The sequence below is a fragment of the Notothenia rossii genome, assembly GCF_949606895.1.
Source record: "Notothenia rossii genome assembly, chromosome: 2".
Classification (NCBI taxonomy): Eukaryota; Metazoa; Chordata; class Actinopteri; order Perciformes; family Nototheniidae; genus Notothenia; species Notothenia rossii.
In genome coordinates, this window is record NC_136904.1 from 84932063 (window position 1) to 84956571 (window position 24509).

The window sequence follows — 24509 nt, forward strand, 5'->3', positions numbered from 1 at the left end:
AAGAGCTGAAGCAGTCGGAGTATGTGCAAAGTAGGGGGATAAGGGGGGAGATGGGGAGAGAAATCAAGGCATAGCTAAACTATGAGACGCAGTGAAATGTGCTGTGAGTGTGTGTGTGTGTGTGTGTGTGTGTGTGTGTGTGTGTGTGTGTGTGTGTGTGTGTGTGTGTGTGTGTGTGTGTGTGTGTGTGTGTGTGTGTGAGTGTGTGTGTTCCTGGCCTCTAGGGAGCAAACTCGTCTCTCTGGACTAGACTGAGCCCACCTGAGTTTCTACCCCACCCCTCCAGCTGTTTCCCTCTCCACCTCTAAACCTTCCCCCTCATCGCCCTTTTCTCCATCTTCCAGATTCACTAACTCCAAATCTCTTTCTGCAACTACAACCCCAGTGCCGGTTCAGTGCTGATGTAGTTCTGCAGTTTCTAATGATTTGCCTTTGAACCACATTATTGATTGGAATTGTGGATATCCATGGTGCAAAGTAAAAACATGAGCTGTTGCATAGATATTCCACGATCTGTAATACTTTGTTCTGACAGCTGTAGCCCAGTGTTTTCTACTGAAACAACTCCAGATTATAGACTGTGCCACAAGCGGAGCAGTAGGAATTCCCATATAAGGAAAAAGGACCCTTTCTAACCTCCTCCCTCCTCTTCCTCCTCCTCCTCCTTCAGAGCAGCAACCTGCTCACACTGTCAGCTCACTTTTCCCTTTCTGCAATGATTTGATGCCCTTTAACAACACACGCACACACACACACACACACACACACACACACACACACACACACACACACACACACACACACACACACACACACACACACACACACACACACACACACACACACACACACACACACACACACACACACACACACACACACACACACACACACACACACACACACACACACAGATAACTATCCTGTAGAGGACTGCCTTAACACAACAATCCTATTTCAAACCCTGGTGGTTCGGTCTGTTTGACAACTAAAGTTTTCAGCCTGCCATTTACTTCTCTGGACATTTGCATTTCTACGTTTACTTCTGTAAGCTTCACAAAACAGTAAATATTATACCAAAGATTCAGATCCAGCCTCACAATACCAATGGGAGGGATGCGGAGAGAGGGAAGCAGAGTGGGTGGTAGAGATGGACTGAAAGATGAAGACAGTGAAGAGGAAGAGAGAGGGAAAAAAGCAAAAACAGAGCTGATAAGACCTTGGGCTGAGGAAGTGTCGTTCTCAGCCAATCCCCGGTGGATTTCCAGTATCCCACTCTTCCCCTCTGCTGCAGGATGTGTCCTCGTGTGGGAATACACAAGGAATGTTGCCCCCTTTGTTTGGTGTGCGATAGGCTCCTGGTTGGCAGTCATTTGTGTGTCTTACTGTATGTGTGACAAGCTCCAGGCTTGGCAGAGGCTGATCAGAGCAACACTCAACAGACCTTTCTGGGTAAGACCCTCCTAGGAAAACAATGACTGGTCTTATGGCTGCTATCTTTCAAAGCCCCTCCTCGGCTGATGGAGCTCTTGCTAGGCTCCTTCTGTGGTTCATATTCATGGACAACAGATTGAACAAAGGGCTTAAAAGGCATCTGTGGCTCCCCAATGTTTCTTTTTTCGGATTGAACCTATTGGTGAAGCTAGCCATTTTAACAATTACTTATTACTTTTTTGTTATCCATTACTTTTAATGTTAGCCATCTATTTCAACTGTTTTCAACGTAGTACTGTTAGTTTCTTTCACGTTTATCCAGTAGCCATGTTTTTGCAACCACAAGCTAGCTTTTTGAACTGTTTATCCATTAGCAAGTTAGCTTACCATTTCAACTGTTTATCTTTTAATATTACCATTGCCTACATGACTTTTTGAAATGTTTTACTGTAAACCTTTTTTATTTTTTCAATCAAGTCAATTTTTTATATTTCAATAATTAATTCATGAATATTAGCTCACTATTTTAACAGTTTATCAAATACTTTCATCTAATGATTTATCCATTTAGGTTACTATCTATTCCGCTTACCGTTGAGACTTGCCAACTCCCTCGCTTACTCAATGTCACACACTTGAAATCACTATACATGTCAAGTCAAGTACCCCTGGTTGAGAATCACTGACCTACATCAAACTGGTTTCATTAAAGAGCTATCTTTATTTAATCAAATGAAACTACACTTAATTTTACCCTTTCTTTTTATTGGGTGTCAAGCATGATATTTTTTCATTCACTACTGTATGGCTAATTCAGAACTGCACAAGTGGTTGAATGTTTTTGAAGACTCTGTAAAGGGTACCATTTCACAGGATTTCTCTCCACACTGGAGACCTTAGTTCTCTTTGCCCAAGGCGTTAACAAAAGTACAACTCTAGAAAGTCCTTTAAATAGACTCTCTATAACTGTCTAAGCCTACCTTGGCCTTTTACGCAATAATACGTCTACACAAGGTTACCATTCGTGCTTGAGGCTACATCCAACACTTGAAGTGCTACCTAGCAGCAAAGGAACATGAAAGCTCGCCGGGCCAGAAAGACATTCAGACATGAGTAGACAAAAAAACAAGGCAAGGTGTTTATTGAAGAAATCATGACAGTGTCTTTTGTTTTGGTGTAGCCCTCATGTTGACAGAAAAGCATTATTAAATGACTTTGATTGAAAACACAGTGATACAAGGACCTATGTAGTAGTCAGGAGTCTGAGCACCTGCTATAAAATAATGGTCTCTTATCTCCGATTAATGGAGAGTAAAGGCCATTATCTACTTTTGGCACAAAGGAATACAATGAAAATGATGTGTAAACAAATCTGCCAATGGTCTCTTTTTTTTCCAGGGTCAAGTTTTTACTGCCATAGTTTGGTATTTTTTCAAGCTTTAGTCCTAGTACAAACTTAAAGAAAGCTGAAAAGATGTGGTGACAACACATAAACATATACGATACATCACAGCATTTTGGATAAAGTCATTCATTTTGCATTCATACATTTTTGAAAAGCAACCACTTCTTTGGTTCAACAGTCAACTTGTGTTATGCACAATTACTGAAGATGAGTAGAATACAGGCAAAAAGAGGAAGGAACACCATAAAGCTGTCAGACAGCATCCATACCCTTTGACAGATTTCAAAAAGAGATGTTTTACTTTCTGAACTGTTGAGAGACCCCCTGCTTTTCAGAGGTGATTTATTATATGAGATATTTGGTGTAAACCTTTACAACTTCACCTCAATTACCACAAGACACCATGACAAAGAGTGTCTGGACGGATTTATCCACAAACTCTTTGTGAATAACTGTTGCTCCTGTCAATTAGCGCAAGTAGACAAGTGCTCTGAGTGTATGCAAACACACAGGATTGCTTCACATACACATATTGCATTGTATGCCAAAGAACAAGTCTGCTTGGACTTCAGTTTGAAAGTAAACACTTTATGATGAAACAGACACAAATGTTTCCCCAAAACAACCAAGGACTGGAAGATACTGTTAGCAAGTGCTTTTCACTTGATAAACATCACCTTGGTTTCAATGTAAAGGTGTTTTATGAAAGCGAAGCCGAGCCCAGGACTGTTTTGCTTTCAATCAGAAATGGCAATGGTGAGTCAGACGTGGAGGTGGGATAAAATAAAACCGAGGAGGGAGCCAAGGACACTCTTTGTGCTCATTTGAACTGTCTGCCCATACAGTCAGACAGCTCACTGCATGCACAGTGTGTGTGTGTATATGTAAGTGTGTGTACATATACCGTTTATAATGCCAAGTATCAGAAGAGACTTGTCCACACTCAAAATGAAGTTCTTCTTATTTCCTTTGTGGCCCCTCTACTGACATAAACATTTCAGTTTCACTGCAAACATAAAACTGGGCATGTGAACAACAGCAATGCAACTGCAGATATGTGTTGTCATGAAATCTTGAGCCAAGCAACAATAGCTGCTTTTAGACCCAGCTCCAAGAACTACGGAGGAGTGTTGCTAGTTTAGTCAAACTTCAGCCTGAGCACAACATTTCACACAGACATTTAGAAGAGAAGCTTGTGATGTACATCGAGAGCACTCCTCCACCGTAGTCTGTTTTTCTGTGCCTCCTGGGAGCATGAACTCTGCATCAGTGTCTGAACGTGTTTCTAAAACTAGGCGACACCGCGGTCAGTCACACAGGAAACTGAGAAGGCAGACAACCTCACATCCTGCCTGAGCTTTGGAAGAAACACTTCCTCCTTCAAAGCAGCAAGAAGAACTAAAGATCTCTCACGGCAGTGGTGCATGCTGAGAAACATACCAAATACAGTATGTCTGAAATGTAAAGCCTAATTTTGCAGATGTGCACTCTCTGTTGTAAGAAACAGAATGTTATCAAAAGTATCTTTGGAGGGAAATTACATTCACACATTTGAGAGAATACAAGGAAATGACAAAGCACTGTGATAACTGGCAGACTTTCCATCACAGACACAAGATCAGAAACAACAGGACATCAACTCCATGATACACACCGCTAATGGCTAAAAGTTAAACCTGAGGTCCAAAACATTGTTTGTCTCCAGGCAACTTCTGTGGTGCTACTGAGGTTGACAGTAAATACATCAAGGCAGTGCTAAAAAAGATTTCTCACGTCAATCTAATGAATTCCCCGGTGATTGCCAAAAAGATCTGAATAAGAAAAGGGTGGTGTGCATGTTGATGTCACCTTCAAACCGGCAGTGAAACAGATGAGAGACGCTTTGATGGAAAAGTCTGTCTGCTAGTATAAATGAAACCATCCTCCCACTGCTCCATTATATGCTGACAAATACCATGAAGATATTTCCCATACTGCACGTCCAGACACACATTTACAAAAGCCTGCTACACTTACAGCAGTTCAACAATAGCTGTGAAGCTCAGCAGCCTTGCACTAAATTTCCACTACATTTGTTCACTTCAGTCTCTGCCTGTGCATCTGCCCACAGCAGCAGCCCCCTGGTTGCCATCAGGGTTTCTTGGCTGCAGTTTTGGCTTTCCCATTGGGTCCTGTTTTGATCTGGGTCATCTCCACATCTGTCAGGGCGTCAGGGGGAAGGCATGAGCGCATGCGTTCAATGGTCTTCTGGTGAGATGCCCTCTCCTGCTCCAGAGAGCGAATCATGTGCTTCATTTTGCTCTCTCGAGAAAGGAAGTTCTCAACGCTCGTCTCCAGTGTCTGAATCTTCTGCCGTGCAGCCTGGAGGACGGAGACATCAGTAAATACAAGGCACACCACAAACACAGACATTTGGGCAGAGGGTTAACAAAAAGTGAAGCAGCTACGCACTCTGAGAACTCCTGAAGAGTCAGCACTAGTTTGACTTTGAAACCAGGACCGTAGAAAAAAATATATCAACTAAAGTGCAATGAAATATGAAGTTAATTCATATAGACTCCAAACTTTCTGGTATACACTTATTTGTGTTTAACTAACAGTTCTCTTAAACCATAAGTATAAGAGTCTGCACCTTTTCCTCTGTCACATCAGATATGAGAGCCGTACAATCCCTTTGACCCTCATTAATATGAGGACCTTCCGGCTGGACTTTACCAGTCCGGCTTCACAGATTCACAAACTACTTGTCAAAATGTTAAGAGCATTTGGAGAACATAGTGTTGAGTCTCTTTGTCTTGCTATCATTTTCATTGAGTTTAACTTGTGTTTTAGTGCCATCTATTGGTAATCTGGGGCACTATCAAGGTGGATCTTTAAACATGTATGACAGTGAGTTCCATCAATGATTAAGCATAACAATAATGAAAATCCTTACACATTTTAACCAAGCATTTGATATATGTCCCAATTGTATTCCCACTGGTCAAGATGAGAGGGAATAATGAAGCAGTGTGGCTATTCGCTTGCTTACCTGAAGTTTTTCCAGCAGCTCCATGTTCTGTTTCTTCAACTGCACATTCGTCTTCTCTAGTTTGTCGAGCCGGTCAGAGTCATCAGGCAGCGGGCCGGACTCCAACATCTCATCCTGCAGGACATGGTACTCCACCTCGTATGCATGTAGCTGCTTGGAGATGTCTATCTCCATTACCTAGCAGACAACCAGTCAAATGTGTTCGTCAATAAGGTTAAAAATGGCAACAAAGAAAATATGACATGTGTTTTGTTTCAAAAGCCACTTTTTAAGGTAGGTATTTTTGATTTGGTTTCTTATCCAGATGTATCTAAGAATGTGTCTTACACTGTGAGGATTTCAGCATTAAAAAACCTGTTGCCTTACCACTACAATGCAGGTAAACGTGGGTAAAGTGGCCACGAATGCCAAAGTACTAAATTGCGTCATTGAGCCAATTGTCTGGAAACTTGGAACTGTATTTCAGGCTATTTCAACATCACACACTGTACCTTTGCCATGGTCTGCTCCATTTGTGTCTGAGTGAGAGCAGGAAGTGTAGTTTTCAGATAGTCCACAATGCTCTCAAAGCTATCACACTCCACTATCTCCCCCTCATGGCTGCCCAGCAGACAGAGGGCCACCTTAAAGATCACCCCGGTCCCTTGGACAAATACAAAATCTGAAAATACAAAACAAACACAGCATTAAAAAAACACCAGATGTTTAACACACTTTTTTTTTTTAACACCTTTAAGCTGCATTAAGTGGCTGTTTAAAGGTCATCCTCTTTAACATTTAAAATGATGCATTGAGCTGATAAGCCTTTGCTTGTGAGCAAACACAGGGGCCATTATTCAAAAAAAATACCAAAGACGCGGGACACAAAGTTGAGGGGGAACTGTGAGGCGAAGAGAGTGAGGAACCACGGTGCTGCGTAGAGGCTGGGGCAGATCTCGTGCTCTTCAAAGTGATTGTACAACTCGCGATGGTAGTCGTGCAACAGTCTGGAGAGCTGGTACATCTGAACCTGGGATAACACAGACAGTGCACACAGGTATAAACAGACACATTTAACACATTATAAACAGACAGGGAAAACACTCTGTGCAGAACAAACTGGTTTATCTGGATCTCCTGAGTACCACAAATAAATCTGAGAAAAATCAGCAAGCAAGTGAACATTTATGAGTGTCGTCTTACACACTTGTTCAGACATGTATGAAGGCCAAGCCTTAAAAGAGCTGTACAGTACAAACTCTTCAACAATGTATCAACTGACAAGTGCTACAGTGAAAAGCACAGCAGCCAGAAAAGAGAAGCAGAAGTTAGCTCAAGCTAAAATTACACCGTTATCAGTCTTACAATATCCTGACCGTTAGAAAGAAGACAAGTAATACCTTTTTACCTCCTCGAGCTGAGCAGCTGCACAGAGAAAACGGGTTCCTCTTTGCTTTACAACCATTGGATTAGTCTTAAAAGAAGAAAACTGCTGCGTAGGGAGAACGCAGACGGCTGCTTGGCTACAAAGTTAACTGATGTAGATTAAACATTACCACGCCTGCTGATGCTCTCCTGAAGTCAGCTGATGTTTAACAGAAGCTAACAGGCATGCAGGTGTGGTCTGAGTAAGAGGTGGAGACACTTTACTACTGTTTGCTGGTGTTTACTCAAAACCCACACAAGGCCTTTTACTGCAGGTAAGGACAGCTCGAACATGAACGTTAAAGTCTAGTGTGCTTGTTACTTACACACATTTTCCAATAGATTAGAAACTTACTGTACATATATTATGGAATGTATATTTATAGCCAGTTTGTGTAGAATTAAAGCTCTTTTAATTTCCAAATTATAATACTTAAATCAAAGCTTGACTAAAAATTTGAGGGGAAAACTTCTTGTTATCTTTTGTTGGAAGGTGTGGGGGGTATTTTTCTATATTACCAGTGGAAACACCAAAAATGCAAAATTATTTTTGATAGCCGCTTTTTTGTTCAGCTAGTTTAGTTTACCAAATGTTCAATTGAACACCACCTAATTTAAACGCCTAGTAAAAGTAGTAACTCGGCTCTAATTTGACACTTTTGGAAATTGAATGTTGGCACAACAGGTAATTATGTCTAAAGCTGATCCCGAACTGATCTTACAGGAAAGAAATATAAACTATTCTGATGTTAATACTGCTACCACATGGTAAGAAGTTCCTTATATTCCAATGACATGTTCCACCCGTTCCTGTACTGACCTGCAGAGAGACCATGTCCGGTCTGAACTGCTGCCTGATGCCCAGGTCATACATGAGGTACTTCAGCATGTCGAAGGCCTGTTCCTCGCTCATGTGAAGCAGCAGCACTCCAGCCACAAAGCTGATACCCTGGCAGTAGCCAACCTGTGTGGCACAGTAAATAGAGAACACAATATTTACCACCAATGTCATGACCTTCAGCCCGCTGTGGCATTACAGTGTGTACTGTACTGTGGGAAAAAGACACAGGATAACAGTATGTACCTCTGTATCCAGCAGAGAATAGGCTTTCAGGAGGTTGTAGAGGGAAAGCTGGCCTGCGCCGAGCTGCGCCGAGAAGTACTGGTGGTTGGGGAAGGTCCGGCCTAAACAGGGAGCAATAGATAACATTTACATCTGAATTATTACATTTTCATTGTTTTTTTAAGCTTTCAACATAACAGAAGCATAGGGATAATTTTGCATTCTTTTTAAATTCTGAAAAAACAACAACCGATCTAATACTACCACAACATCAACTACTCAAAATAATACTAATAGCGTGTAATTATAGAGAAGCAAGAAGCTCTCCAGAAATGCCTTAATGCAGCCTTTTTCAACTCAGGGCCCACTTAAGAATCTTAACAATGCTCGTGGCCCATTTTCAACCATGAACAATACGGAGGCTAAATAAAGTTCTGATGGTCAATTCAGAACATGTGACACGTTGTAAATCCAGTAGTACAGACCGCTGTCAAAGACTGTAATGACCATTGCTAGGGAGGATCGAGAAAGAGAAAGGGAAGGAGGTTCAAATAAAATTTGAATTTGAAAATTTGATTTTTTTTAATAATTAAAAAGTTTCCACACAAATCATAATGTTTTGCAAATTATTTGGCGGCCCACTTGCAATGCCTTCCCAGGTAGGGAACCACTGCCTTAATGTATAAATAATTTCCCCATGCAATATATATAAACCAGGCAAATCCATGACATCTTTTTGGCTCTCTGTGACTTTTGGCAGCTCTTTTTAATATTTGTGCACACCTAGATCCACAAGAATAGAGTGCTGCTGTGCAGTGAGCTGCTTCAGCAGGTCCTGGTATGGGATGTCCAGAGCCTGCTGACGCTGAGGCAGCCTGTGACGCAGCCGGTGCTGATGGGAAAGGAGCAACCACACCTCCCCTCGCCTGCTCTTGGGAACACCTGCGGAAGAGAAAATGGTGCTGTATTTTACCAGATACACACATGAGCATGTCTTCATGACCGCATACTCCCAGTCTTACACACAAAAACATACATGCATCCCTCACCTTGGCAGAGTGCACGATTGAGCTCCTCCTTGTCTTGTGGGACTGTTGTTCTGCCCGGGGCTGTCAGTTTTCTCTCCCACAATGCCTGCGCTTCTTTGGAGCACTGGCCCACTTCCTGGTAGTTCAGCTTCATCTTGCGAATGTGCAATTCATCCCGGCTTGCTGCAGCACAATCACCATGATAGAAAGAGACAAAAGAACAAATTCAACATCATTTTTGTCAATCAAGATTCTCTTCTCGCATCCGAAAATCGAGACCAAATGCCAGCAAAAGCAGGGTGGTAGATAAAGCCTTATTTTTTGCTTTTGTACAACAAGATATTTCAGATTAAAATATGTCCGATTTGAGAGGAAGTATGGATATAGGGCCATTAACACCTTTTGTCACCAGTAACCATTGAAAGCCTACCACATAGACACACGAGCCACAATACCAACATTAACACCAAAGACCCAGTTTATTATGCTGGAGAGACTACATCAAGGTAGTGTGTTGAGGTACAGCGGACAAAAGAAACAGAAACACCGTATGAGAATGATCGTCCCTGATCATGCAAACAAAAGATTCTGAGTTGAATGAATACAATAACCAACACCTGAAATCATGCAAAACATCTATCAGCGTGATCCCAATGGCTGCTTTGTATCTCTTACCTTCTATTGAAAACGGTTATTCACAGTTAGGTCCTCAGACCAGCATTGGTGTCATAGTAACAAACAAAGGGAAAGAGATGTGTTGGTATAATTTTATATAATATAATAATTTGTATACTTGTACTGACTACAAATATCTATCTCCTCCTTTTCTCATAGAGACGCTAATGCTGTTCTGATATCCATAGTTTGAACTTTAAATGAGTTTAAAAAAACATCAAAGATGGGTTCTCTTTAATTGAATGTAAATATGCATTTTTGATACATCCAAAATGGCCTGTACTTCCTCTTCTTCACTCTCTTCAGTCCTGCTCGTGATTGTTAACTCCCTGTTTACAGTGTTTGTATAAGGTGGGGAAACAAGGGAGTGCTCAAATAAACTTTGGCATACACCCTAAATAACCTCGGCCAGCAGAGGGCGGTATTATCAAATGCTATGTCCAAATGCCGTAACTCTTGAAGATGTTTTGCTCATGCATGAACTCTAACCTACTGAGAGTTTTAGTAGTTAAGCATATCTGCATATCTGAGTTGTGTGTGTGTGTGTGTGTGTGTGTGCGTGCGTGCGTGCGTGCGCGTGCGTGTGCGTGTGCGTGTGTGTGCAACACCAAAACATTTTGCTATGAAGATAGCTGTGCGCCAGAACATTTCACTTCTCAAAATAAACAGAAAGGACAGCGTAAGGGTTAGCCTATCCCTGTCCACACTCATAGCACTTAGGAACAAGTCTTTCTGTTTAAAAGAGTGTGATGAGGGTTTCACAATTTCATGATAGGTTGGTAAAAAGGGACGTGATGACCACTGTTTTGAATACAGAAGTCAAGTAGAGCCAATTTTATTTGTATAACCCAGCATCATAACCTGCCTCAGGGGGCTTTAAAATCTTTACAACACCCTCCATTTTAACCCCTCGCGTTTTGAGTTGAAAAATTCTCCAATAAATATCTGAGCAACCTTAACAATAGGACTCAGTGTAAGCAATTTAGATGGGGCTAGATCAGCCCCATGATACATTATAAATACCACCAGTGTCTGCAAAGAAACAAATACACAAATCATCATGAGGTGCTGAATGATATGGCAGCAGTATCTCTACAGACATCGTGTTCTGAACATTCGTCATGCATGTGACCAGAGGAAGGGTTTGTTCCAGGGCGATTATCGTACTTGATGTGCACATTGGTAAATGTACTCACCCTCTAGCCTCTGGTTCTCCTTCTCCATGCGCAGCAGCAAGATCTGCTGATGGATGGCGGTCTTCCAGAGGGCCCGGTAGTCGGCCCCCGTCTTCTTACGCTTCTCCCCGGTAATGGGGTCCCTGGCCCCTGGCAGCAGACGCCCCAAAGGATCCAGACTCAAGTCAAAACCAGAAGGAGAGAGAGGCAACAGCTCTGAAACACAACATCCAAAAACTTCAACAGAAAGTACAATAAACAAGAAAGAAAGAAAGAAAATGACTATATATGTATATGAACAATACATCTAATGATTATATCTGTGTACTATTCAGGTTTGTAGCGCTTTATTGTGAAGATATTATTATGCCCCACATCTGCAAATAATCTATTAGCTCTATTTAACAAATAATAATGTTTAAGGCAAGACAACTAGGCATAAAACAGGTAGGAAGGTTAATTTCCACAAGCTCCTTAGTGTTTATCTGACAAGGATGGAGTGGGAAAATTCTTTTTTTTCTTTGGAACACTTACTGCTTTCCCCGTATATGCATGCAATTTGAAGTCAGAAACTTCAAAATAGCACTTTTCCACAAGAATCAAATGTCCTCCCTGCCTTGTCCTCATTGTCTATGCACTTGTGGATTATTCAGAGAGTAATCATTGTGTGACTGTGAGCACGAGGGACTGTGTTACCAGACCTGGGTGCTGCATCGATGCGGGCAGCTTGTTCATGGGCGATGCGACCCTCAGGAAGATCTTCTGTCTCCAGGAGACCCTGCGTGGGGTCGGAGGGAAGGCTCCGCTCACTGAGTCATTGCTGCAGGCAGACAGGGTCCTCTTCCTTCCTTCCCCATTGCTACGAGAGAAGACAGCAGCGTCACAGACACCCGATAAATGACTCACGTATCATCTTGCACGAACACTCTTTCAGCAACTTTTACCAATGCAGGCACACACACATCCTTGAGTCCACAAACACACACACACCTCTTGGCTCATACAACCTTCCCATAAACAAACTCACTGAAATGATGACAAATGGTCAGTGTGAACCTTAAACAACATGTATCAGACACTGACTCGATACCAATGTACAAAGGCAAAAGGTTGTTATGCAGAATGACAAAAAACAGCAGCCACACAAACAGCCACAGCTGAGCTAGAGTGATGCTTGTTTTTTCATTTCCTGGAAGAGAAGTTGCTTTTGTTAGTGAAGAAGAAAAGATGATTACTGAGAAGCATGGGGAACTGACTAATGTCATGTTCCCTGTTTAATACTAGATTTAAAGTTTAATCATAATATCTAGGGCATGGAATTCACACCAACAATACAACCATGTGCTTCAAACTTTGCAGGTGACTTTGCAGGCCCCATCTTGGCAACCAAAATAAAGTGCATGGTCATATAGAAATACAAATATGAGCATGGGAGGAAGGTGAAATGGAGAACAGCCTATTTTGCTTCCACATTTACTTTTTTTTTTTACAACATCATTTGTAAAATAGCAGCAAAAAGCAATGATAGTGTCTACGTTCACTTGCAGGCTAGGTTGATTTATTTAAATACTTAGGCTGCATTCAATTAGATTAGATGACATATTCATTTAATATCTGAAATATAAAGTTTGCTAAATCATTTTCATCATCTTTTGTTTTCTCTAGCAGATAGCCGTCTTATTGTTATTATTATGATCATTTTATATCAGTGCATTCTGCATTGCAGTTTATGAGCACCAGTGAAATTACTGATGACATTTAATTAATGACTAGTTAATATAACAGTTTTCCTCCAGTAGAGAATTAAGCTTTTTAACAAAGTTGTTGAAGATCTCTTGATAGTTACTGTAAGCTTGTCAGCATACCAGCAAGTGCCAGTCTTATCATGTGGATATGAAAAACAGGAAGTGACCTCTATTGAGCGCTGTAATGTCAACATGAGACCATGACTCCACTCTAAAAGTTGTTCTGCAAATAACCTCTTTTAAAGATGTTCACATATTACCTCTTGTTTTGTTTTTCTGCCTGTAATGTCATAAAGAAGTCACAAAAAGACAGCATCTTATCTCACAGTGCAACAGATAGTGCGGACCTAGCTGTGAATAATATTGGCATATTCAGATTTATATGCACAGCAGGTGGTGGCTTTTCAATAAGTTGACTTTTAAACCTGCTATTATTTATCATCAGAGGCAACATGATCCTTGTGCAAATGTGCTCAGAGGATTGGCCTGCTGTCAGACGAGAAAAACATTGCGTGGAAAGGCCATTTTACACCGTCTGCTCCGCTGAGTCTCATTCATAATGGAAATGTTAACCTTTACTTTCTGCCATCCACACACCTAACAGAGTGTGCTGAAAGGAGACACTCAGGCGCACAGCGGTATGTCCCACTTTCTTAGACATTAGATGATAAATTAGTGCAGCTTAACATTAAAAGCAACTTTTAAAAATAAATACATCAATGAAATAAGTAGGCATGATGCCTTGAGGCATCACATTGGTCAGGAAAGGTGAAGTGCGGTTAATATAGGCAAAAAACCCAGGTTAAATACAGTTTTGCCGTGCAAAAGCATCAATCACATGCAGATGCAAAAGAGAAGGGTGTATCAGCATCCCCTTCAACTTCTGAGAGCAATAGGAAGAGGATTGGACCAGCTGTGATGGAAAAATGGAAACAGCTGGAAAGTATTCCTTATTAATAAAACGTTTGCTGCGGGTAGACAGGAAAAAGTATAAAAGATACAGGGACAAAAAAGCTGGGTGTTAAAAGGTTTGGACAGCCAACACGTATATGGCTACTGCCATCCAAGCAAAGAGCGGTTTGCACCCCCCACCCGTCTCATCCCCACCCCGGGCAAGTGGTTTGGGCCTCATTAGGGGGGTCGTCTGTGCACCCCCTCTCACCTCTTTAGACTCCCACTGTCTGCCAGGGAGCTGAGGGAGCCCAGGGAGCCCTGGTAAATGCTTTTCAGGAAAGTGGGGGCGGAGAAGGAGGAGGGGAGGCTGAAGGTGGACTCGCTCTCCGAAACGCTGCGTGTTCTCGAGACCGCCCCGGGACTAGGCGAGCAAAACATGGAATGCCCACAAATAAAAAAATTCAAAAACACAACCAAACAAAAGCACAGAAAAACACTGAGGAACACGTGAGCAATCAAAACATTGACAGGAAACTGGTGATGCCATTGTTCAAGGATAGTGGAGCAGGAGGTGGAAAGATATAGGACTGATCAAAGCGCTGCAAAATGATAACATTGTCTGTGTGAACATCAAGGTTGAATACATATTTGGTTAGTGTTAAACTGATTATAGAGAAGCGAAAGGTTCTGCCTTTTAAAGCAAAGTCAGCCATATGTTTAAAGAAAGCACAAACTCCTACAGAGTTCAGTTCAATTCACTGAGCATAAGACATCTATATTCTGCATTGATCATTCCTTTAGAGTGCAGTGCCTGATGGTTGCAGAGTACGTTACCTCTGCAGCAGCTCTGGGTTAACAGACTGCTGTCTGCGCAGTGGAGCCTGTCTCTGGCTGCTCAGCTGGCCCTCGAAGGAGATGCGTTTCTTCACAGGTAGATGGCTGAAGGTGTGGGCACGTGGACGGAACTGACCAGCATCCGGGTCGTCTTCAGGGAAAGCAGGAGGGGAACCTGGAGGGGAATGACCGGGAGATTCCTCATCTTGCTGAGGAGGAAGAAGGTAACACAGAGAAAGATGTCAGTGCATGAGTAAAAAAACTTGCATAGTAATGTACATTTATGACATTTCACATCTGGCTGTTTTATCATGGTTGGATTTTCTGACATATCTGACTGTTTCCTCTAAATACTCATTAGAGCTTCAGTACATAGGTCAATCACCCTTCATATAGGCAGGCAAATCCAAAGAGTAATCACACTGAATGTCTTTGGAAGTCAAACCATGCAAAGCTAGTAACTCTACCCCAGAGGCCCACAGCCAAATAAAACACCACCTCATTACTCAAGTTGCAGGTCTGCACTCACCTAGCCAACGTTACACCAAAGCAAGACTCGTTCCATGTTTAACTTTCCACTCAACACTCTTTTACTCAGTGTTGCCTCATGCAATACAACTCCCACCATCTATTGTATTCTAATGGACACAGTCCTGTGACTCACAGCGTCGCACACTATTGGTGGGGAGGACCTCAGTGGCTCAAAGCCTCATGAAAACCCTCCAATAGCCTCCCTTCATGCTTTTACAGACCTCCCTCTGTAAGATCTGACATGACAGGGGAAATTCAGCAATATTTGTTCTGCTTTTTCAAAATACATAGAAAAAAAAGGTATGCAAGGTCTACAAGAGTTTTTGCCACCCACTCAAACGTCCTTGCACTGCTAATCACAAGGTAAATCCTGCTAAATGTCAATGTCAGTTTAACTGTGATTAGATTTTAGGAAGCACTGGGGTGATAAAGTGGCTCAGTGGATCTATGAGAGCTGTGTCCTATGAGAGGGCTAAGAAAATAGGAAGCCAAGGCCGGCATGGCTCAGCACAACTGGACATCCTGACTAGAATTTCCTGCTTGGCTTTGGCATCCTGACACAATCCCCAGATGACTACTTTTACACATTATCAGAAGGCAAACAACATGCACATCACTAATATAACAATAGAGGGGCTCAGGGGAGCTTTGAAAGCACAGACACCAGATTGTCCTTATACATAAAGGATATAAACACATGTCATGTTGTCATATATTTTTTATTGAATAACAACAGAATGATATCTATAAAACACAATATGATTATGAAAGGACTTATACTTGGCCCTCATACATGTACAACAGCAAGTATTGGTTGATTTGGTGATAGTAAGTCAGATTTGGCAGTTTAATAAAATCCCATCACGTGGCGCTGTGATTTGAAGGCTGCTGTAAATCATTTCCCCTAATCTGATGTTACATAGTTCCCATAAATCTGACATGGCATGATTATAGAAGAGGCAAAGTGAGCTGTGTGACAGCTATGTGGAGGGCCCATTTCATATCTCTGTGTGTTAAGTGCAAGTAAGAGCTACACATCCCTAAAGAGGAACTTCACCGATTTTACACATCAAGCTCTATTTGCAGGTAATGGGGATAACTATTGCATGTGAAAAAAAGCCTTTTGTTGCCCGAGGGAGGGAGCTATGTGAAATCAAAGAATGGGCTCAAGTGATACTTGAGTCAGCTTGATGGGTCTGATTACCAGTTTGGATACACACACACACACACACACACACACACACACACACACACACACACACACACACACACACACACACACACACACACACACACACACACACACACACACACACACACACACACACACACACACACACACACACACACACACACACACACACACACACACACACACACACACACACACACACACACACACACACACACACACACACACACACACACAGAATGTCGAAAATGTGCAAAAAAACGACAGTCTAGTAAGTCGAAAATCTCAGAAAAAAACCTAATAATATAGTATGTTGAAAATATGCAAAAAAACGACATAGTATGTATGTCGAAAACAAAGAAAAAGAATCACAAGGATTTCAATTTTCGCTCCGACTCAGTCGAGCTCAGGCCCTAATAATAATAATATTACATACTATTTTTAGGAAGATGTGTGTGTGGAACAAAAAGAGACAATATCTTTGGATCTGCTGCATTGATTTGGATCATGTTTCTTTTAAGCTGCCCTGCATTGCACTCCTGAAACATTTTCGTTTCAGGAGTGTTCTTAACTACATGATGACTGATGGGGAGTCAGGGGGACTACATCACACACTCACTTCACATTCTGCAGAGCAGTGACAGAGTGGAACCATCAACACCAAATTGTTCCCTGACAGCTCTGTACTCACACTCCCTGCTGTATTCATCTGACTTAAGGCCAATGCAGCTGCATCATGACCATTTGTGGGAATAATGCAGAGCAGAATAATTTCGCCACGTGACATTGATCAAAGTGAAAGCATGGCTATCTCACTTATTATTTTGTGAGAAGGACCACTGGGCCACTGGGTTAAAAGTGAGAATTCCCAGAGTCCCTGGAGCGAAGTTCTGGGAATTCTCGTGTTCTCCCTCAAGGACACTTACCCTTTCAAAACTGCTGAGGCTTCCCATGCTCCCCAAACGGCCCCGCATCCGGCTGGCACCCTAAACAGGTTTAAAAACAAAATATATATAGAAATGAAAACCATGTTAACACAACCTCTTTAAGTAAACCAATTGCTCAAGTCAAAAGTTGTGAATGTAATGTCAAAAATGTAGCAAAACATGGGACAAATGAATCAGAAAATCTAAATGAGCAAGAAACATTTCCTGACTTCCGTAATTTAACAATTATAGGCTCACTGTTCAGCTAAATCTCTAAGACAATAACAAAGGGCAGCAGAGGTTTGCCTAAGATTGCCTGGATCTTGCTACTAAGGAATTTTTCGTCTGTCTCACTGGCAGATACAGTATGGGTCAATCCAAATCCCCTGGATGACAATGATACATAAACTGAGTGCGCAGAGAGACACATAAAAGGTACAAAGCACAGGGGTTAAATTCTGTCTGGGGACAGTGAGAGATTACATTTAGAATGTGGCGGGGGCAGAAAAGAAAACGTGGTATAAAATAACCCTCTTTTGTGACCCACCCTTGCAAAAATGTTCTCCAGGGAGCTGGTGAGGGAGGTGCGGGCTTTATTCTTCAGAACATCGAGTTTGAAGCGGCTGCTGGTGGCTGAGCCGTCTGCTGCTAAGGGGCTGTTTGGTGCATTCTGTCAGATGATAGCAATGGGCAGAAAGAAAACAGACATAATTAATACAAATGTGACTTTCAATGTGAGCCTTTAGTACACAAACTCTGCAAGCAAACCACTTGGTGAAGAATACTATTGTATGATTAGATCAAGATCATGCAAAACTAAGAATCAACAACCCATTATTTAATATTCTTTGAACGAACAAATGGAAGGTTACGGTGAGTTACAATTGATAACCAACTTAGATTTCTTAAAAGGAACCTATTGCTTTCAGATGGGAGGTAATGAACTTTATTTTATTGAGCTTTTAGCATCAGTAGAAGCGATCACAAAATACTTAAATTCTAAAACATTCCAAGCAACCCCTTCAACTGTTCACAGAAGAGTTGCATCGCCAATAGCAAAAAACCCAGTTCGACCTGTTTTTTGGAATTCAAGTACTCAAAGGGTCTTGTTTTGGGGTAAATAAGCATGTTGATATTTTACTGTGGCCTTGTCTGTTTAAAACTGATGCTACATCAACAAAAAGTACAACAGGAAACATTAGTAAGAATTCCAGGAAGAAAGAGAGGTTGAGAGGGATAAGATAACTTATGTGCCATTCTGCAAGAAAACTAAAAAACTATTCCTTTATCGTCCCTTTATTACTAAATGTCAAGGATGTCAAAGGGGAGTCACCCTCAACCATTTGATTTTGATTGGAGGGAAATCTCTGTAATTAAATCTACATCTGAGAATGATTTTATTCAGCATATACAGTGTTAATTCTTCACCTGGGGGGTTTCTCCAATGTGGAGATGGGTCTTCTGTTTGGTTCCACAGAGCTGTCTCAGATGGAGAATCACCAGCTCGTTCTCCTCTTGGTCTGACCCGGGCTTCAACCTCTGCAGACACAACACACACACTCGTAACTTAAGATGTCAAAAGAAACACTGCTTTGAAGCAGTATTTGTGAAAGAAATTCAACTGTCTTTAGAATGAATCATTTGTCAGATAAGAAAGTGTTCTTTCTCTAAGCAGAGCCAACCTTACCTGAACTCGCTCAAAAATGTCAACCTGCTCAGTGTCAGTCAGCTGGGAGAGGTATTTTTGGATGGCTAGCTTTGCCCTGGGTGGGTAGAGACCTCGAAACAGAAAAGGGATATAAGAATCTTCTTTTTTGTGGCTTTAACTCTGAGAAAAAAGACAGTCCATCAATATAATCATAAGTAAAGCCAGAGAGAGCGACTGAGTTGACTTACCTTCGATCCTCTCGCAGAGCTTGTGCAGGTCATGCATGGGGCAGGCTTCACAGAGCTGGATGGGGGTCTTGTTGCTTTGCAGGGTTGCGGCCGTACTGAAGGCCTGCTTCAGGGTCAGCATCACCTCGTCCACCTGACACATTCAGTCAAAAGCAGGATGAAAAAAGGACACACAAACACACAAATCGTCAATAAAGATTACAATAAAACTTTGAGGTTAAGAACAAAAGCTTCAGTCATTTGATTGCTCATGTTTGGTGTGGCTTACCAAGGACTCACTGGCACACTGGAACACGTAGCACACATACTGACTGGGACCAGACTCTACTGGGTCCCGACAGATGAATCCAAAATGGTCAGACTGCTTGACACCCTGCAACAAATTCAAGACAAACAGGAGATTAGATTGAATCACAGCAAGGGAAGGGCTTTCTGTTGGATCTTTTTAATCAGTACAGCAACATAAATCAAAAAAATTGCAACTAACAACTAGCATAATGGCTCCTGAGATTCTCCAATTCCATTTTCCATTGAATTAGTCAAATGACTCCTTTGTTCACACTACACAGAGCATTATCTCTATGCAGGATGTCTATTTAAAGAGATAGGACATCAGGCAGTAAAAAAAGAATTGTTCGACAGCACTGATAGAGATGTATTATACAATTAAATGAAAGACCTACTTTGCTATAAAAACAGAAAGTAATGCATTAGATGTCTAGAAAAGAAATGCCTGAAATGAGTCTGAGCTTATCTTGTCAATAGGAATGAATCAGAGACAGAAAAGAGAGGCTTTTAGTGCAAATACAGGAGGTAAAAATAAACCAACCTGACAGCAGGATGAGATATCTTTGAAGTTCTTCTCCAGCACCACCGTCTTACTCTCCGGACTTATGAGATTTACTTCAAAACGCCCAACCTGAAAAACACAGAAGGGTATTATGCTCAAATTCATGCGAAAAACACATACCGATTCATTCAAAAGTACAAACGCAAAACAATAATACCTTTATTTTGATTGTGGTTTATGGAAACTTAATATAATCTGAGTATCCCATGACAAGGGCTATGATGACTGTCCTGAGCAGGGACAAAGAAAACTATCTGTAACTAACTATTCTAACTATCTGAGCCAGGGATTTTGGGCCCCATGAAAAGATAATCACATTGGTTACTTACATTTCTTTTTCTTAATGTTCTAAAATAGTTTGGGCCCCTGTCAGTCACGGGCCCTTAGAATCGTCCTAACTTTTCACCCCCTTACGGCGCCCCTGGTCCTGAGACACTTTGAATAACATGCTTAACACACTAGCCAACTTAAAATCGAGGTCAACAAGCCTGCAACAACGATTTTTCCCATAATTGACTGCAATGTGGAGTATCGTATTGAGCGTTGTGCTCTAGATTTTAAAATTAGCTTCATGAGGAAATGGACATGATGTGTGAGGAATGGCAGCTGGCTCACTCTGAAGGCCCGCAAGCTTTTCATGAAGTGTTGACTTTTCATTTAAACAGGAGTAGAGCGGCACTCACAAATTCTACTCAGGAGTTACAGCCTCTTTATCTGGAGCGGCAACACACGGCGGAGCTAGTCCGTACATCACCACTGCCAGCCACGGGTACATAAAAATGATTTGCTGTGGCAAGAAGCTCAGAACTAAATGCAGGGAGGGTTTCAATGACATATAGCATGAAGAAAGCAAGCATTTGGTTTTCTGGTGTGACAGATGGGACTCAAGTGAAACAAGATGGAAACCGTATGGTCGATGTGCTTTAATGAGGGCAAATTGTTACAGCTATCGTGCGCAGATTCTTGAATGTGAATTCCTTGGTATTTAATGTTCGGATCTGATATTTTCTGTAGTGTACCCAGTAATATTTGTTCTAAAAAGTCAACTGATGTAGCATATTATATGACATTGCTTAGTTCAAATTATTGAGGAGTGAACCACACATAAACACAATATGTACTACAATTCAGTACAACTGCATTTCTATACCAATCTAACCAATATATCAATAATGGAAAATGGCTATAATTCAAATACAATAGACCCTTGATCCTGGCCAGCATCTGGGAGCAAACTAAGCAGGTTTTAATGAGATAACATTTCTAATAGTGCTGTGCTCTGTGCCAACGGACTGTGGGTCCACAATTAACTGGACACAGAGATAAGAAACATCTGAGCTGCTACTGAAACCAAGATATCAGAAAAAAAATACAGTATATCTTTTTTTTCATGGAAGTCAATCCACAGCATTTATACATTTCCATTTACCTGGAACAGCATGGTGCGGTTCTTGTCTGAATCGGATGGTTGGACATGGTTTGGTGCACTCGAGTGTCTGCGGCGGGTGGGACCCATGATGACCCCCTCCCCCGGCTTCCTCTGCAGACTCCCTGCCATGCTGCTGCAGCGGGTTCGAAACTCCTGAGGCTCCTCAAACCCAGAATCCTCCAGGATGCACTCGGGGAACGCTCCTCGCAGACTGCTTTGACTGCCGCTGTTAGACAGGCCTTTAGCTGAAACACATAGAGCAATAATACATTTATTCTGGCCAATCAGAATCAAGATAACGCCGTGGTGTTGTTTAACGTCGGTCTGTACAACAGAATTGTGCCAAAACTACTTCAACCGGCTGCGGAGGGAGACTCCCCCCCTTCACTGGAGAACTGCGCTAAAACAGCTGAACACAACGTTCACCCACCCCCCCCCCCCTTGTTGATAGAAATCAACACATGATGATTGATAGGTGTGTGGGCTGTCTTTCATTTTGACACATAGAACAATGTTATAATAAACATACATACATACTGTATGTTAAATGGATATATCCGCCTTCTTTAATTTATCTTTCCATTCCAACAACAATATACATAAAGAAATGGCATATTTTGGACATAGTTTGAAAGGTGATTAATGATGATCAATTAATTTTTAAGCTGTGATTAATATGATTAAACATTTTAATCGTTTGACAGCCCTAGTAAAAATATATACTGTCTAGGTCTAACCTTCAACACAACAAATATGCCATTTCTTATATTGCTATTTAGCATCAGATCTTCTACATTAATTATCAACTGGTGAGGAGGCTGATTTATTGCCTGGTAAGTAAAGCTTACCAATTCAGAGAGCTATTGTTGGCTTATTTAGCAAGAAGGATTATCACTTCTTATTTTAAATAAAACATTTTTCGACAACGACAACATTAGAAACTAGCCTGAATGCCTTCTCAATCACAGTTTGTCGTATCACACGCAATTGACAAGAAAACAGCTACCTGCAGATTCAGCTTTGACCTCTTACTATAGTTGTGTGCACAAACCGATTTTGATATATGAGCTAAAGCTAATCCTCAAACTGTATGAGACTCTTACCTCCACCTCCATTCACTTCCTGCACTCCTGGGCTTTCCGGGGCTTGTACACTCTCCTTCAGAACAGAGGAGAGGGGGTCTCCATCTTCCCCAATAAGGAACTCCACAGGGGCATTCTCCGTGGACCCCCGTTGGCCATTTAGCAGGCGCAGGCGCTTTCGCTCGACCTCATGCAGACGAAACTTATCAATGCAGTCATCAACGAGTGTGGATGGAGCCTTTTTGTGCAGAACTGTCACCTGGAGTTGTTTTAGAAATGTAACCGCATTAATATAATTGCCTAATGAAATGGAAAGACTTGTTTTTTGAGAATTATTTTTTACCTTGCCACAATAAAGCACTTCAAACTTCTGGGAGTTGTAGAAGGCCTCTTCAGCTTCCTGTTTGGGCTTGGTGTCTCCCTTTAGCGCTGATTTGGACACTTGGCGAATTCTGCTGATCACCTCGGGGACCTGTAAGAAAGGAGAGTGGAACAAAGACACATAATGAATAGGAAGACATTAACAATAAAAAGCATAACAATAGGGGAAAGGAAGTGCACAGGAACCACATGCTAGAGGAGCTTTTCCCTGCAGCTCTTCTTACACCTGGATAAATAACATAGCTCAACAATAATCAACAGTTTATGACTAGTTTAAAGTTATATTAAAAATTAAATCATATCAATGCAGCTGTTTTCTAACATACATGTAGACCTAATGCTCAAGCAGAAGTCAACACAGAACAAGTAGAACTGTGTTTAGCTGACAGTTGCAGTTCACCCAACAACTCTTTTGTTTTGATAAACAAATAACATGACCTGACCTCATGCTGCGACTTGAAATAACTCAAGGCTAAAAAAAAAACAGAACTACATATGAACTAACTAAATCTAGTCAGAACAGACAGACCAAACACTGCATTGGTATAGAAACAGGCCTGGAGACAGGAAACGCCCACACTCTATCGTGCAGAAGACAAAAACAAAAGCACTGGAAAGAACTGGAGACTTGAAGGTCACTCAGCCCGTTTCTGCTACACTCGTTTGGGCACTGCACCTCCTTGACCTCCTGCATCCAAGCAGGAAATTCATTTTGGTAAATGGCAAGCAGTAAAAAAGCAAGTTGAAAGTAAAAACACAAGTCTTTCAATGCACATTCTTAAGCAACACTTGGGAATTTGAAGCCAATCCATCATTCAGCCATCAGAGACTTATTGATATTAAAACCACTTAAGCAGACACAACTGGACTGACAGCCTATGAGTTCCACATCTCTAAAAAGCAAAAGTGCTAACAAGAAGAACAAAACCGCAGTCAAGGTCAGACAAATACTGTGCTTTTCAAAAGAATGAGCGCTAAACAAACAGTGTCTATATCTGATAAGAGTCCCCTACTGACTGTTGAGCAAATATGCTATGCTAAGTTATGTAACAAAAGTGGTCCTTCTTTATACAGTAGGTGTGACCAGAACAACAGGATAGAAGCCAGAGGGCAAACAGTAAAAGAATGATTGTGTGAATATAGTAAAATATCCTGAGAAACTATATCCCTGCCTCTCGTGGAGTCCTGTTTATGTTTGAGACACAGAGATCAAGTATGTGTCTGCCATATTGCTGCTGTGGCTATTTTAAAGTCTCATTTACCAAGGGCCTACCTTCCAAAGCATGGAGCTGTGCGTGGCTGGTGACAGAGGGCTGCATTGAGATGAGGAATAGGGCAGGTGGTGTTTGGTTGTTCATACATACACAGCCATCTGTTCAACTGGAACCAGACTGACCTGTGTAATTGATTTGGTAAAAGTTTGTAACAGCTGGTTTACTTTTCTCAAATCCTTAAGAACTTTCAAATAACCTTTTGAGAGAACAGCTAACTTCAAGTTGCGGAGACAAGTGTCTACACATGAGTACACAAAAAT

The 24509-nt window shown here is 41.6% G+C and overlaps 1 protein-coding gene across 3 annotated transcripts in view; it reads right to left on the minus strand.

Annotated features, from left to right (window-relative positions):
• Positions 1–2558: 2558 nt before the first annotated feature.
• Positions 2559–24509, minus strand: part of tbc1d4 (TBC1 domain family, member 4) — a 28120-nt gene continuing 6169 nt past the window's right edge. For 2 of the 3 annotated variants that reach the window (XM_079664589.1, XM_079664588.1), the window contains 22 exons: positions 22938–23066; positions 22616–22853; positions 21513–21757; positions 20063–20152; positions 19502–19606; positions 19234–19366; positions 19025–19116; positions 18766–18876; positions 17885–18007; positions 17338–17397; positions 14689–14897; positions 14123–14275; positions 11917–12074; positions 11237–11431; positions 9387–9548; positions 9121–9279; positions 8359–8459; positions 8095–8238; positions 6720–6879; positions 6362–6531; positions 5871–6047; positions 2559–5200 (listed from right to left, as the gene is read on the minus strand). In XM_079664589.1, coding sequence (XP_079520715.1) covers positions 4970–5200; positions 5871–6047; positions 6362–6531; positions 6720–6879; positions 8095–8238; positions 8359–8459; positions 9121–9279; positions 9387–9548; positions 11237–11431; positions 11917–12074; positions 14123–14275; positions 14689–14897; positions 17338–17397; positions 17885–18007; positions 18766–18876; positions 19025–19116; positions 19234–19366; positions 19502–19606; positions 20063–20152; positions 21513–21757; positions 22616–22853; positions 22938–23066 — 3345 coding nt within the window. In that variant the 3' untranslated portion in view covers positions 2559–4969. The remainder of the gene's footprint in view (positions 5201–5870; positions 6048–6361; positions 6532–6719; positions 6880–8094; positions 8239–8358; positions 8460–9120; positions 9280–9386; positions 9549–11236; positions 11432–11916; positions 12075–14122; positions 14276–14688; positions 14898–17337; positions 17398–17884; positions 18008–18765; positions 18877–19024; positions 19117–19233; positions 19367–19501; positions 19607–20062; positions 20153–21512; positions 21758–22615; positions 22854–22937; positions 23067–24509) is intronic. The other variant, XM_079664590.1, reaches the window with a different exon arrangement.